General features: G+C 38.9%; 1 protein-coding gene across 1 annotated transcript in view; it reads left to right on the top strand.

The window, feature by feature from the left end:
• Positions 1–11131, top strand: part of SCUBE1 (signal peptide, CUB domain and EGF like domain containing 1) — a 193101-nt gene extending 181970 nt beyond the window's left edge. The window contains exons 20-23 of the mRNA XM_021535496.3: positions 705–902; positions 2301–2453; positions 2926–3005; positions 3955–11131. Coding sequence (XP_021391171.2) covers positions 705–902; positions 2301–2453; positions 2926–3005; positions 3955–4107 — 584 coding nt within the window. The 3' untranslated portion in view covers positions 4108–11131. The remainder of the gene's footprint in view (positions 1–704; positions 903–2300; positions 2454–2925; positions 3006–3954) is intronic.
• Positions 11132–14829: the final 3698 nt, after the last annotated feature.

Raw genomic sequence — 14829 nt, 5'->3', positions numbered from 1 at the left:
GGGAAAGTACCACTTGAGGCATATTTGTGTTTTAGGTTTAATCTGCTTTCACAGAGTACTAGCTTCAAGTTAAAACTACAGAGCCTTTACTTTCCCAGGTTCTGTAAGTTGTGTAACAGTGATGGATATTCCTCTGTGTCTCTGTAGAGCAAAGTATCTTCTATCAGAATAACTGCCATTTTAGAATAATTGTAAAGTATCAGAAGCTATGGTCATGCATGCTGCAATTGCCAGGTAATCACTTATGATAGTGAGATCTTCTTGAAGGCTTTCTTACAGTACTCAGACTCCTATTTTAATTACCATTTTAAATATCCCCAAGGATTTCAGTGCAGTTTTATATGATCTTTTGTGAATGGCTGATTATTTTAGGCAAGCATTTTTTTCATCTCTACCATGCTAATTTAAGAGAATGTATAATAATTGAGAAATGTCATCTAACTATTCATGTGCAGCTCTCCTGTAAGTTTTTAGTCTAATTATGTTCCATGTTTCTAATTATGTGCCATGTTTCTTATAAACCCTTCATATCTTCTAAAGTCATTTGAGTAAATTATATATTTGTATTGAATTTTAAGAAGTTTACTGATTTCCTGTAAAATAAAGCCACAAGAAGGAATTTAGACTTGCTTGTGACAGATCTCGAAAAACACCTCCAGTTAATTTATCAACTAACACCAATGCTAATTTATATTTCTCCCCAGACCAGCATTGTGGAGGAGAACTGGGGGACTACACTGGCTACATTGAATCACCCAACTATCCTGGAGACTACCCAGCTAATGTGGAATGCATTTGGAATATAAATCCACCCCCAAAGAGAAGAATACTCATCGTAGTACCTGAGATATTTCTCCCAATTGAAGATGAATGTGGTGATGTTTTAGTAATGAGAAAAAGTGGTAAGTTTCCAAAAATGGGTTATATTTCCTGCAAACTGATGGAGTAAAAAGTTCATATTGAAGGGATGACTGTCTTAAGTGTGGGCAGTGTTTTAAAAGGCTTCTTGAATGAAGTGGCACAGGAAGTTAGAACACTACCAATAACAGTTATCAGAGTGATATTAATTATTCAAGTTTATTGTCTGAATCACAAAGCAGTTAATGAGCTTCTGTCTGGCCCAGTTACCACATGGGATAAATCACTGCCATCCTAGAAGTCAACGATGATAAATTATATTTGGAGAACTATCTCCGTAATCTGTACAAACTGTGCTCTTACTTATCTTTTGTAAATATATATACATGCTGCAGTTATTGCTGAATCTGGGCAGTGTGTTGGTACAACTGACACCCTCAAGAAATCCAAAGTTATCCTGATTTTCTGTGGATTGGAGGGAATGCATTGTGTCTTTGATTAAGAATTTAATTCATCCACTTCTAAAGTTAAGATCCCAATGAAATGCACTCCTCTTTTGCTTTGGAGGATGTGAGCATCCTTCTGGTGATTTGTTGCTATATCAAGAAGCAAAAACCTGAAAGGGAATTGTTCATATGGAGTTTTTGTTCAAAACAGTGTATTTACTTCACAAAAATTGTGTCTTTCATTTGCTAAAACAATTTTCACAATTTTTTATCCCTGAAGGCCTGTATTGACATCTTTGTATATCAGAAGGAGGACACCTGGTCACTATAGATGGAAGGAAATTATACCTGTGCAGATGAGCTTTTTATGAAAGCAAAGCACTTACTATAACAAAACACATCAGTTCCTTCTGACCCCAGACTGTGGTTCCAGCAGTGACCAAAGCCAGTCACACCAGGGTAAAGTTACACTTCAGGCATGCTTTGCCCTTAGTGAATCTGTGCTGGCTGTCACCACCAACCTGCTGACATCCAGCATAACTGTTCTGTGGGTCACTGACTCTGCAGGGTGTGACTGTCTTTTATTCAGAATTACCATACCAGATATTACATTCTGGTTTTATTGTGCTTTTATTTATATGAGCTCCCCAAACTGGCCATGTGAGGGGCTGGCTACCATGTCTGCCTGGCATGCAGCTCACTTGTCTTTACCTGCTTGTCTGGGACAAGCATATGGGTACTCTGGGATACAATGCTAGAGTAGTAAAAGAAATTAATATTGATAATAGTTTTAAACATCAAAAATTATACCTCTATGGAAAAACCTTCTTATCTTTATAGGCAAATAAGGACAACATCCATGCTGTCACAAAAAGCTTCTGCTGTCAGGAATATGTCAGCTGAGAAGTGTCTTGTCAATTTGACATCTCTGACCTCTAGATGAAGGAAGGGTGCAAAAATTATTATATAAAGAACATAATTGAACTTTATTTCTAGCTTCTCCTACTTCAATTACTACGTATGAAACATGTCAGACATATGAGAGACCTATTGCATTTACCTCAAGATCAAGGAAACTCTGGATTCAGTTCAAGTCAAATGAAGGAAACAGTGGCAAAGGATTTCAGGTCCCCTATGTGACTTATGATGGTGAGAATGGAATTGGTTTTCGTCTATGTGTTATATCTGAATTAGAGAAAATTTTCCTTGAGAATATCTATTACACTGCTTGCAGAGACAGAAGAATGAGGAAAAACTTTATGCACCTCATTGAATTTTAGTTGCAAAGACTTTGAAATAACATGTATATAACAATATAATGTTAGAAAAGTTATTTTGTGTCCCTATTTCTTCATCTCTAGAGTGGAGATAATACAGCATTATTATCTGGAGAGAGTAGTTTTTTGGGGATGTAAGTATTTATAGAGATAATTCAAAACCACTGTTATAAAGAAATAGAGAATTTTAAGGTGATTAAATTAGAATATAGCAACCTGTGAGATGCTAAATAATTAAGTGGATATAAAATTTTTCATCTGTCTTCAAGAGTAGGTCTAGCTCATGTCTGACTATTGCCCTCACAAAAGATGTCACAGTCACTCACTTGACCTTTATTTTTCAGAGGATTACCAACAACTAATAGAAGACATTGTTAGAGATGGCCGATTATATGCATCAGAAAACCATCAAGAAATTCTAAAGGTAAGAAATTTCTTTGGCTTTCTTTGAGGCCAACCAAGAATTCCTTTTCCGAAGCATTTTCCTAAATTAGTTCTCAATACCTTGATAGAGTAGTTATGTTTAAAGCTCAAGCATGACCCCTAATTCAATTATTTGTCTTCTGAGGTTTATGCTGGTATTTGAAGCAGCCAAAAATCAGGCAACTGAGCTGGGCTCAGAACATGCTTATGTCCTTTGTGGAAACAGGAATGAAATGAAATATATGCTAAAATGATTTATAAGATTGTATGTTCCAAAAATTAGTCAGCCAAGAATGAAGGACCTATTGTTTCCAATCTGGCATTTAAATATTTAAATTACTCATTAAGCTTACTGTGTATTAAAAAATGTATTTACCTAAATCACTATCTTGCCTCAATAAGAGATGGTTTTTCAAAGATACAAGCAACACCAATAGCAACTAATTTAAAAAAACTGAAAAAAAGGCTGGTCAGAGGGCAAAATTGAGCCATGTAAATAAATGTAGGGCTTGGAAGGACAGGAGCTGAGCAAGAGCTGGCTCCTTTAGCCATCCCTACCCAGTTGTCTCCCTCCAGCTTTTGGATTGCTCAGGTCCCAGCTGCAGTGCACAGTGCCAGGGCACAGCCTCAGCTGAGGCTCTGAATCAAGGCTCTCCCAAGGTACGGGAGAAGGGCAGTGGGACAGGTGGGAAGGACAGTCAGAGGCAGCTTGCATCCTAATGCAGACACCTGCAGTTTGTGGTCAGTGCTCCTGCCAGCAGCCCTGCAAAAAGCATCCAGCACAGCAGGCACACTCATCCATCCCTCTGAAACTCCACAGCAACATGGAGCAGTTTCCTTACACTCTTTTACCCAGACCCAAGACCTGATTGTTCTTCAGTTTTGAAACCTATGCAGACACTAAATCCAAGCCTTGCTTTTATCTAACATATCTGTGTTGTCTTCCATAGGACAAGAAACTGATTAAAGCTCTCTTTGATGTGCTGGCACACCCTCAAAACTATTTCAAGTACACAGCACAAGAGTCAAAAGAAATGTTTCCAAGATCATTTATAAAGCTGCTGCGATCGAAAGTTTCCAGGTTTCTACGACCATACAAATAGTCGAGTGGTATTCAGTTTTTGGTTACTTTGTATTCCTGTCAAATATTGTCTTTCCTCCATAGTAGAAACATTTGCTAATTTGAAAGCTCTTTTTTGCAGACTTTGTTCACAATTGATAATGAAGAACACCCATAATGTTCTATAATTGTAAAAAGTCAATGTTCTGAATGGGATACTTACTACAAAAAAAAAAAAAAAATTATGCATCCCCAAGTACATCTAGTTGCAGATTCACATTTGGGTCTGCATTAGTGTATCCTCACTTTCCATCTGAAATCTCACTATGTAAAAATATTCTTTCTAGCTTTTTATTTTTCATCAACAATAACGTTTGTCAAAGAAAGGAGGAATCTATTCAAATATGATTAAACTACCTGCAGATAAGTTCTGTTATAGAAAGAAGTATGTAGTATAAATAATACTTGGATTTTGAATTGCACTTGAAGTTTATATTTGAATCTTTAGAAGAAAACTAAACAATCTAAATTTTGTTACTTCTCATTTGTGGCTTAGTGGAACCTCTGTCCAAGTAGAAATCAAAAAGGAAAAAAAAAGAAAAAATGTATAATTTTGTTTTATGAATTATGTGAGATTGAGTCCCATGCCCTAATGTCCTAATGTTTTTATCTGTCCTCTTCTAAACTTCTTCAGAGGTTTGCCACTGTCAATTACTTAATTGAAACAGATTTAGCTCTGGATTTTCATGCATCAGTTGGTCCCTTTAAAGACATTTACAATAGGATATGTGAGAAATTAACAACAACACTAGTAGTCTTGGTTTTCTTTCCATTAAGAGAGCATCTAATTAAGTACAATATATAAATATATAAATATATACTTCTATTTGTGGGTACATTAGTAATGTTATCTCTAGTTACTGTAAATATTATTCATGCTTAAATCTTTACTCCCACACACCCTATTTACTCATATCTATATGTAACTTTGTGTAGACAATTCAATGAGTTCTCCAAGTGCTTGTCACTTCTATTAACACCCAATTCTGAGGTTTTATAATACTGGATAATGGTTTACTCTGGGACAATCTCTTTCAATATGTATTATTCCAGGAAAAATAGCATGAGTGGAGATGCAAGTGTTGCCCAGTAAAGGGTCAGCTGTTGCCTCTCCTTTGGGAGACCAACAGAGTGACCCTCAGGACAGCACACGTGGGAGGATTTGCTGCTGGACCCTCCAGTTGTGCTCTCTAAAACACTGGGAGCACAACTGTGTCCCAGCCTCAAACTGTCAGGGGCTCAGGGGTGAACAGCACACGTTGGAGGGCAGGTTCTGTGTTTGCAGAGACCTGGCTCTCCCTTCTATCCCAGATTTGTAGCCACAGTGCCCATCAAGCACAAGGACTGCAGGAGAGATTTCAACTTATGCTCAGGCCCTGTTCACAGAGCGACAGTGGGTTTGCCATGATGATAAATCCTGGGTTTCCTGCTGTTTCCTGGCACAGGAGCTAAATCAAATGGGAGAGGAGCCTTTATTTTGTATTAGGATTTCAGCCTCTTTCCTTTTCAGCCCCTTCCTCTTGTGTATCATTTTCCCTTTTGATCCTACAAGTTTATCAAATGGAGAAATTAACCCTCCTGGCAGCATCCTTTCAGAAAAAGACTAAAACACAGTTTTGCTTTGCTGCTTCTTTTTTTGCCTTTCTACCCTGTAGTTTAACATATGTTGGGATATTCTCAAAGACATATATAAGAGGTGCTTGTGGTTATCTTCTGACACTTCCTTTTTGTCCTTGAGCAAATACTGCTTAAATTTACACAGTTGGTTTCTGTTGACTGCAAGTGGTTGAATATTCCATTTCTATGAGAACACACTTAGGTATTCTGTTGAGTTTTTCTATTTAACCATCTTGTAATTTTGCTTGCCTTCTTTCCTTTTCTGTTGAAGAATATAATTTTTTTTTCTTTCTATGCCTGAGCAGCCTGACTTTATAGTCTAGCATTTCTTTTTCCACACTCATGGACTTCAGATCTTTGGTGAGCTTTCTTTTTAATATATACATTAACCCTTGTTGAAAAATGTCACTTCTCCATAAAAGTCCTTTGTTAAAAGTTGTTAAACCTAAATTTTTATTGAGGATTGTGGGAATCCAGGGCATTCCTCTGGCTGCCCTGGAAGGCCTGGGATCCTGGCAGGGTGTCAGGAACCCCCCTGGACAGAGCCCCCAGAGACACTGTCTGTGATCTCTGTCCATGGAAAAGAGTTTTCAGTCTTACAGGATGAATTACAGAGTGTTTGATATGAGTAATAATTAAATGTGGCATGGGTGCAAAAGTAGAATTTTAGGATTCTGGATTCGGGTTCAAAGGGAACAAGATGGAGGAAATTGGGTGTGTCTTGTCCTTTTTCTCCTTCTTCATGCCCTCCATGTTTCACTGTAGTGTTGGCATTTTTCTATTAATTTAAACTGGGGGCACACTGTTCAACATAAGTGATAGATATTGGCACGTTATTGTAAATATAGCACATGTAGTTTCTGGTATATAATGTTTGTAACATCCCACTGAGGGGCAGAGCCATGCATGCTGTCCTGCAAGACAGACCAGCTGCAGGTCAGACAGAACATGTTAGAGATAAGTAAGAATAAACAACCTTAGAAACCAGCACAGATGAATTACAACTTCTTCTTTGGCAGTGGGGCTGAAAGACAGAGACTTTCTACAATCTTGAGCTCATTTAAATACCACAAATTCTGACAGAGGATGTTAAAACTACTTTTATTTATGGTTCACCAAGAGTCACTAAAAAGAAAAAAATTTCATTAATTTTTTTCTTTAACAGTAGTCATTTTTTACAAAAAAAAAGTTTTTAAAAAGCAAAAATCTTTATGCAGGAGTATATAGCTAAAAAAACTACTTTAGCCAAACAGTAGTTCAAAGTCTGATAGGTTATTCAGAGTTTTATTCAGATCCATTAGAATGAGTTGGGATTGCAGTCATTCTACTAAAAGATATGAAAAATATGGCAAAAATAACTTCCTCACTTGGCAAATGATTTACAGTGATCTTTAGTATTTCAATCTTGAGTAAGAAAACTTCAGAACCTGGTGCTGTACGCTGAGTTTTGTAAAATCCTTGCTAAAATTTTTGTTTAGCAACCAACCTGTTTGGATGTCATACCATAGTATGACAGTGATCCCAAACTCCAGAAACCACTGGCAGCACCGTAACGTTTTCCAGGTTCTTAGCTCCATGGGAAATCCAGTGCCAGAGAGAAACCGTGTAAGGGACATGTCCCAATTCTGGCCACTGGTAGTGGGACCTTGGCAGAGCTGTGAGAGGTGAATACAGGCAAGAGAAATTGCATTTGGCTCTGGTACCACTTGCTCTGACTTAAAACCACACTACAAAAAAGCAGGGCTTTGTCCAGTTCATCCTGACAGACAACCTGAGAATGAGGCTGACATTCCCCAGAGCCACATCAGGACAAGGCACTTGTGGACTTCTGAGGCAAACACAGGCTTTGTGCTCCTGAAGGAAGGTGCTGAAAGAAAGAGAATAATTTGACCCTCAAAAAATGACACAAATGCTTTTGAACATAGAGGGGGTTCCTATCTGATATATTTAGAAAATGAGTCAGGCTTGAACGCTTGCTGCTCTGCATAGAAATGCTCTTGGAAGTGCAAATTTTTAATGAAATAAGTAATGACAAGTGGTACGTAGGGCAGTCTGAACCGTTTTCAGTTGATTTGAAGAACAGCACAGAATTTTTATATCAGCTCTAGGAGTTAAAGATGCTTTGACTTTCATACTACGTTTACAGTTACAGAAACTGGCAGTCACCAAATAGGAGGTGAGTTCAGCTCTTCATCTGTTAGTGTGGGATGCCTTCATTGTCAGAGTCATAGAACCTGTTGCTACTACACAATAACAGCACAACAACAGAGAGTGTTTTCTTCTACACACATTTGGGAATCAAAACCTGTACAAGGAGAAATACAGCTGCCTTTAAGCAAACCAGCTTCTGAACCTGGCAGAATATAACATCTTAGCTTTTACCCTGAATGTGAAATACTTCATTTGAACATACCAATAAATACAGCCCTGTATCTGTTCTTAGAGAATTACACATTGTCTGCAGGACAGGTGCATTTATGTGTTAATACAGGTAGATTGAAGAAGTGCCCATTCGTGATTGCCCAATTCCCTGGCACAAACAGAGCTCTTTATTTTCAATTTGCAAATGCCTGTATGATTAAAAGCTGCACCTGCAGCACTTAACATTTTAAGCCTCTCTTTCTGCTTTAAGTACTGCACTTATTTTTATTTTTAGTGAGGTGGTGGTGAATCATCCCTAAACATTCTCACAGGCCACCCAAATCACTGCCTGCACACCTGCTGCAATCCAGGACACTGCAGCAATCACAAGTTGTTCATCAAGCCCTGAGTTGTGCCTTGAAAGTGCTGAGGACAGAGAGGTGCTTCTATGTCTGATTTGAGCACAGGGAGCAGCAGAATTCTGTGTTCAGTGCATTGCCACCTCTTCTGCCACACTGCATCTTGCCTTCAATAACAAGACTTACTCTGCCCAGAGATTTAGCTTGCTGAAACTGGATTTAAAAGTTCTGAAGTCTTTCTTTCATCCCGTTTTCTTGCCCTGTTTTCCTTCTTCCATCATACGTTAGACTTTTACCTAAAACCCAACTTTTCAAAATAAATTTATCTCCTCATTTTGCTACCCCCCATAGAATAAAGTTATGACTACTTAGGATTTAGACTAATCCTTCCTACAGAGCAGCTTCATTCTAGAGTGAGCTTACTTAAAAGTAATTAAGCTTACTTAAAACTAGCTTACCTTGTAAGCCAGGTTTAGTTTAGTTTAGTTATAGACTAGCTTAAATAAATAAAGGATTGGTCATTGAATTTTCAGACCATCCACATTCTGAATTGTCAGTGGGTTTTAAAGAGCACAGCTCACCTGAAATCCTGTCTGTGAGCAGAAGGCAAGGATGCTGCCACATCAGTGAGAAACATCCTTTACATGTGTTCAGCATTCCAAAAGGACAGTCAAACCCCACCCTGTGCCTTTTTATAAGCCTGCCCAACGCTTTCAAATTTCTCAGATCAGTTTTACCTATAAAAAAAAAGCCCAGTTTTAATCTTGCAGATAGTAGGTTAGGAGCTTCAGGAGCAAAAGTAGTGCTGTGGTTCTTATACAGGTCTGCTGACAAAACTCACCTGCTCTGTGACAGCTCCCATGTCTGGACTCTAAATACCTTTGAATGCTCTTAAAAACTTAGCTGGAGTAAAATCTTCAAGAACTGGACCCAGTGGCAAATTTCCCAGCCACCTCAGGGGTCTGGATGGGTTCTTAATAATGGAAATGAGTGGCACACACAGTTCCTTGTATCTGTATCATGAGTTCAAGGAGTTGCATCTTTTTGTAGTTTAAAACCACTGATTGACAGGAATGGGAGTAACTGGAGGAGTTCCTGTAAAATCTCAGTACTTTGGGACTTCAGTGGAGTAGTTCTAGAATGAGAGACTGTTGTAAGCACTTGGGAAAAGGAATACTTTTGTCTTCCAGAGGAATTTATGGAAGAAGGGAAATTTCTGTAAGGTACTATGAACTTAACTTCTCAGTGAGAAACTTGGATTCAGAGACAAGTCTTGTGTTTTATCTCTCATCTGAATAGAAGCAGAGTGGAAAATAAACAATGTCAAAAAACTGTTATCTAAGGATCTGAATAGACACAATTCCACTTTGTTATTTCATTTATTTATTCTTTCATCATAAAGCTTTTAATCTATAAAATTAATATGTAATATACAAGAGTAAAATGTACAGAAGTACCTTTAGATCTAATAATTTAAACCATCTGTATTCAGAGAGCGGAGATAACAAGTTTAAAGATATACAAACAATTGCAATTCAATTTTCTCAATATCTAGGAAAAAAAGTGGCTTTGATTAATTAAACTTTATTTTAATTATTGTGAAAATATCTTTTTTAGAGTTTGTTTTTGTTACTTTTTTAATTAAAATTATTTTGTAAATATTGTTTTCTATGTTTTATAACTTAGAAAGGCCATTAATTTGCATTGAGAGCAGCAGAGACTCAACATGTTGATTATAAAGATGCTTTACAAGACCGGGGTGGATCTGAGGCAGTTGCCAGATTTATCATTCCAGATTACAGATCCTGTTATTTCTTCAGTCTCACTGGCATGACAGGAAGAGTTTTCTGAGATAATTTAACATTCTAATTTAAACAGAACTGACTATCAAGTGTCATTCTAAAGTGCTTCCCAATTTTATAACACAGAAAGAATATATATCTTAAAGTTAGTGTTGGTTCTTCTTTCGTTGTTAGGATAAGAAACAACACAGAACTCAGAAATAAAAGGGAATTTAATAGATTATACACATGGATAGTGGAAAGACAAGGAAAGCTGTGGGATCTCTATGCTTGTAGGGAGCAGTAGAAGTGATAAAACCTCACATTGGATTAGATCACAGAGCCTTTTTTAGGCAAAACCACTGAAGCCAGTGGTACTTTCACCTGCAAAAAAGTTCATTATGATCATATCCAGCACCAGTTTAAGCAGGAATTTCTGGCAGGCTGGATTTCAGGGGGAAGCACACAGGGTGTAATACTGGTTTCTGCTTCAATTTGCTCCACGTAAACCACTGCGCGGGAGTGAGATTTTAAACTGAACTGTTGTAGATGCTGCTGGGACTTCTAAGCTTTATTACCAATGTAAATTGTGTACAAACAGCTATTTCCATATGAAATGTACAATAATAGTTTAGAGCAAGGGTAGTGAATAACTGTACAAAATTTGATACTTAGAAAATAAAATACAGTGCTAAGCTTTACCAATATTTTAACAATTTATGTCAGATTTATAGTAGAAAATGTTGTTGTAAATGTACCTTATAAGAAAATACATTTCCTTTTGCCTCTGTATATTAATAGCTTTGATTTCTATGTCAAAGTTAAAAATGAAGCATGTAATAAAACTTTTGTTAAAATCACTTTCATAATAAACATAAAATGGAATGGATACCCCTGCCTGCCATATATTTGTGTATAGGACAAAGCTTCTTGCACAAGTGTGGACAAGAATCAGAAGAGAACTTCTCTTTCTTGATAGCATTTACATAGTTTGGTCTAATTTTCATCCTTAAGCAACAGAGGGGCTTTTTCTTTCTCATCAAACCACTGGAGTTTGTGGGACACTGATACAAGTTCCTTCCAAACAGGCTTCAAGGAGAGTTTTTCAAAGAAGAAATCCTGGCTACAGTGAAGGACCACATCACCAATATTCCTCCAGGACTTTTAACTACTTGTTATACTAACTCTGGTGTTACCATGTAGAGCTGATGCAGCTGCCTTTGTCACAGCCCTCTATTGAGAAGCAGCCTCTAAGAAAGAGGCAGGAAGCTCTCACGTTCCAGCATGGCATGTGCCATTCTGCTGCTATCCTCAAGTAAGCAGTTCAGCTTGTTAAGAGAAAGCATTTATGATGTGACAGTATCAGCCTTGCTGATTTTATATATATATATATATATATTGTTCATGATTATGTATACTGTCAGTATGAGTGATGGCTCTTGGTGTCTGGCAGGTTTGAAAGGCATCAGGAAACTGGTTGCAAAATATCAATTATTGCCTTTTTCAACTGGTAGGAATTCACTGAGGTAATACAGCAGTTATCCTCATGCATTTCAAGAAGACACAACATCACTTTGATGGGACTACGGATGTGCCATATGAAATGAAACTCAGCTGTCCTTATGGCTTCAGAGCTTTAAATGAGTAACCAGAAAAGCCACCTCCTGTCAAAGACAGAAAAGCTGAACCTCAAAGTTCCTAAAAGTCATTGAAAATCAAGTTGATTTCTGGTAATGAAGTATCTGTGCACAAGGACAAAACCTGGAGTGGGAATCCAGGGACATCCCAGCTGACTAGAAGCTGGGCAAACATTGTTTTCAAGAAGGGCAAGGAAGGAGGACACCAGAAACTCCAGGCCTGTCAGTGTCACTTCAAGTACCTGGGAAAATAATGGAAAAGGGTATTCTAGGAGTTACTGAAAAACACCCGTGGGAAAACCCGGGCATTGGTCACAGCCAGCACAGCTTCATGAGGGAAAGGTCTGCTTGTCAAAACTGATTACTTTCTAAACAAGGGTAGAACAGTCAAGTTTATAACAGCCACTTAAGTTTCAGCAGTCGTGACAGTCTTCATTTGAATACGAGATTCTCATTTACTGGAACAGGCATTGCCTGGTGTAAATTGCAGAGGGGTCCATTCTCAGTTCCAATCTTGCCATGACTTCCCAACAAGTACAATAATGGCCTGAGGAACAGCACTCTGGCACAACCCAGCAGATAAGTGAAGGCAGGTTGGGCACAGATTATTTATTATTCTTTTATCCAGGAGTCAACATCAACCAACTCATGTCACAGAAAGGGCCTATCCTGTACAACCACCATAACTGGCAATTTTTGCCTCTTAAATACAATATCTAAATGGGCAGTCAGCACAGGATGAGATATGCTACACTCCAAAAATACTTCTTAACATGTAGAATAACAGCATGTCCACCTCACTTGTGCGTGTAGAACAGTATTCCTAAGTAATGGTCCAACTTTTATAAAAGTAATATATTATACAGCATGCCATGTATGCCTAAAGACATAGGAAAGGGAAGAACACTGATCTTCCTTTGAAGGCACCCAAGCAGCTGGTGAAAAACTGCAGCAGTGACTGTGGAGGTACAGCAGGATGCCTCAGGAATGAGGGCAGCATGTTGGACTGCCTACACAAGATCCTTGGATCTGCCTGGCAAGGTGTTTTTTTATTGTTGTACCCCCAGAATGAGGGCAGCCTCCCTCCACCCCAGTACTGCATGAGCAGTGGGCGAGTATCCTAGAGAGTAAAACACCTGCACTCGTCAGTGTGTATTATGTCAGCACGTAATGTGGGTGCAGTAAATTTGTCTCTTTGGGGAAAACACTCAGGGGAAGTATTGCTTGTGCCAGACAATTTGTTTGGTTTATTATCCTTCTCACACTGATCTCTTGCCAGACTTAGGCAGGAGGCTGAGTCCAACCTGCTAAGATCACTCATCCACCTGCAGGGTGTTCTCCAGGGCTCTTTCCAAACTCCACGCTCACTGTGGGCAGCCATTCCAAGGTGAAAACATGGGTTTCCCTCCTCACTCAGGTGACCATCCAGGCACACAACAGGACAGCACAGCCCCACTGTCCCATGGTAGCCAAGGTATGGGATACACCTCATACAGACTCCAGCTAACAGGCGGGTGTTACAAAACCTTCCCAAAGGTTGTGCCTGTCCACAAAGCAAGCAGGCAAAAGCTATACACAGTAACTCCTTTTTCGATGCAGAAGAATACATTTTCCCTTCTTAAAACAGCCTACTTACAAACCTCTCTGAAGTTTTAAACTCACATATACAGGTATGATAAAATATTTACAGCAAATTATGTTCTTCTGATCTAAGCCTCTAAAACAGCTTTCCACACTCTTGAAGTTCTTGTTTTACCATTGAGAAAGCTGTTGACTTGAAAGCAAATGGTTTATTTTAAAACATATTACAGGCTTTATTTTGAAGTGCACCAAAAAGATGTCCCTTCATCTCCTTTTCACTGTGTTGTTAAAGTCTCTTCTGCCCCTTATATCCTTACCTCTCTTAAGGAGGTTTCCTTGGCATGTTGGCAAAGGGGAGGGTTCTAACGTTAAACAACAGGTATATGAAGTGGGGAATGCACATCAGATCTATTTGGAATAAACATTTGGAATAAAGCCACAAACTGCCAGACTCACAAAACTTTGAAAAACCCTAGCTGTATTTGTTGGGGGCAAATGCTGCTTCACATATGCTAACTCATGATAAATTCTGCTGCAGACTGCTGCAGGGTGGGAAGTAAATGTGGTGGTGATGGATAAGTCACGGGGCCTGCTGTGACAGAGGGGCTCAAGGGCTCCGTGGGCTGGCTTCCAATGGATAATACCAGAAGGCTAAACGCTTTTCTTTTAGACTGGGGTAGTGCTAATAAGCTCAGCCTTGCTGGGACGTTTTTGCATTCTCTGTGAATTCCTATGTAAAGTAACCCATTAAATTTAACAAGCACATTGCCTGAGTAAGGGCTGCACTGTTCAGGCACTGTGAATCAGCCACTCTTCCTAAGGAAACAATCAGAATAAAACAGTGTGGTGACTTCTCTTTACAAAGATTGTCCACAAACACCTGCTTTCATGAGAGGCCGGCAAGGGTACTGGGCTGTGGTTCTGGCATCCATCAGAGCAGGAAGACTGCTCCCGAAAGCCTCACAGTGCTTGAAGCAGTGGTGGGAGAATGGTGAGTGCTGGTCCCTGCTCTAGGAATTACTGCTGTGAAAAACCAGCAGAAAAAATAAAACAAGCTGCCAAACACATCAGCTGAGCAAGACCACATTTAGGCAAGTGCTGGACAAATTCAGGGAAGAGCCCACTTACAGTCTACTCTTAAGATCAGTGATTCTCGTTGTGTCTTATTTATTACTTGGAGTTTAGCAGCAGCAGCCCCGAGACCTGCAAACTCACCCTGAGAGTCAGCCAGCAGCCACAGCTCCCATCCAAAGTGAGGTGGAAGTGCAAACAAGCAGTGAGAAGGCAGCTGCCTACACTTAGAAAAAGAATTATGTAAATCTCATGTTTGGACAGGATCACATTCCCCTTGCCTCTGGACAGGGCATGA

The sequence above is a fragment of the Lonchura striata genome, chromosome 5 (genome assembly GCF_046129695.1).
Source record: "Lonchura striata isolate bLonStr1 chromosome 5, bLonStr1.mat, whole genome shotgun sequence".
Classification (NCBI taxonomy): domain Eukaryota; kingdom Metazoa; phylum Chordata; class Aves; order Passeriformes; family Estrildidae; genus Lonchura; species Lonchura striata.
This window is presented reverse-complemented; position numbering and strand designations above follow the sequence as displayed.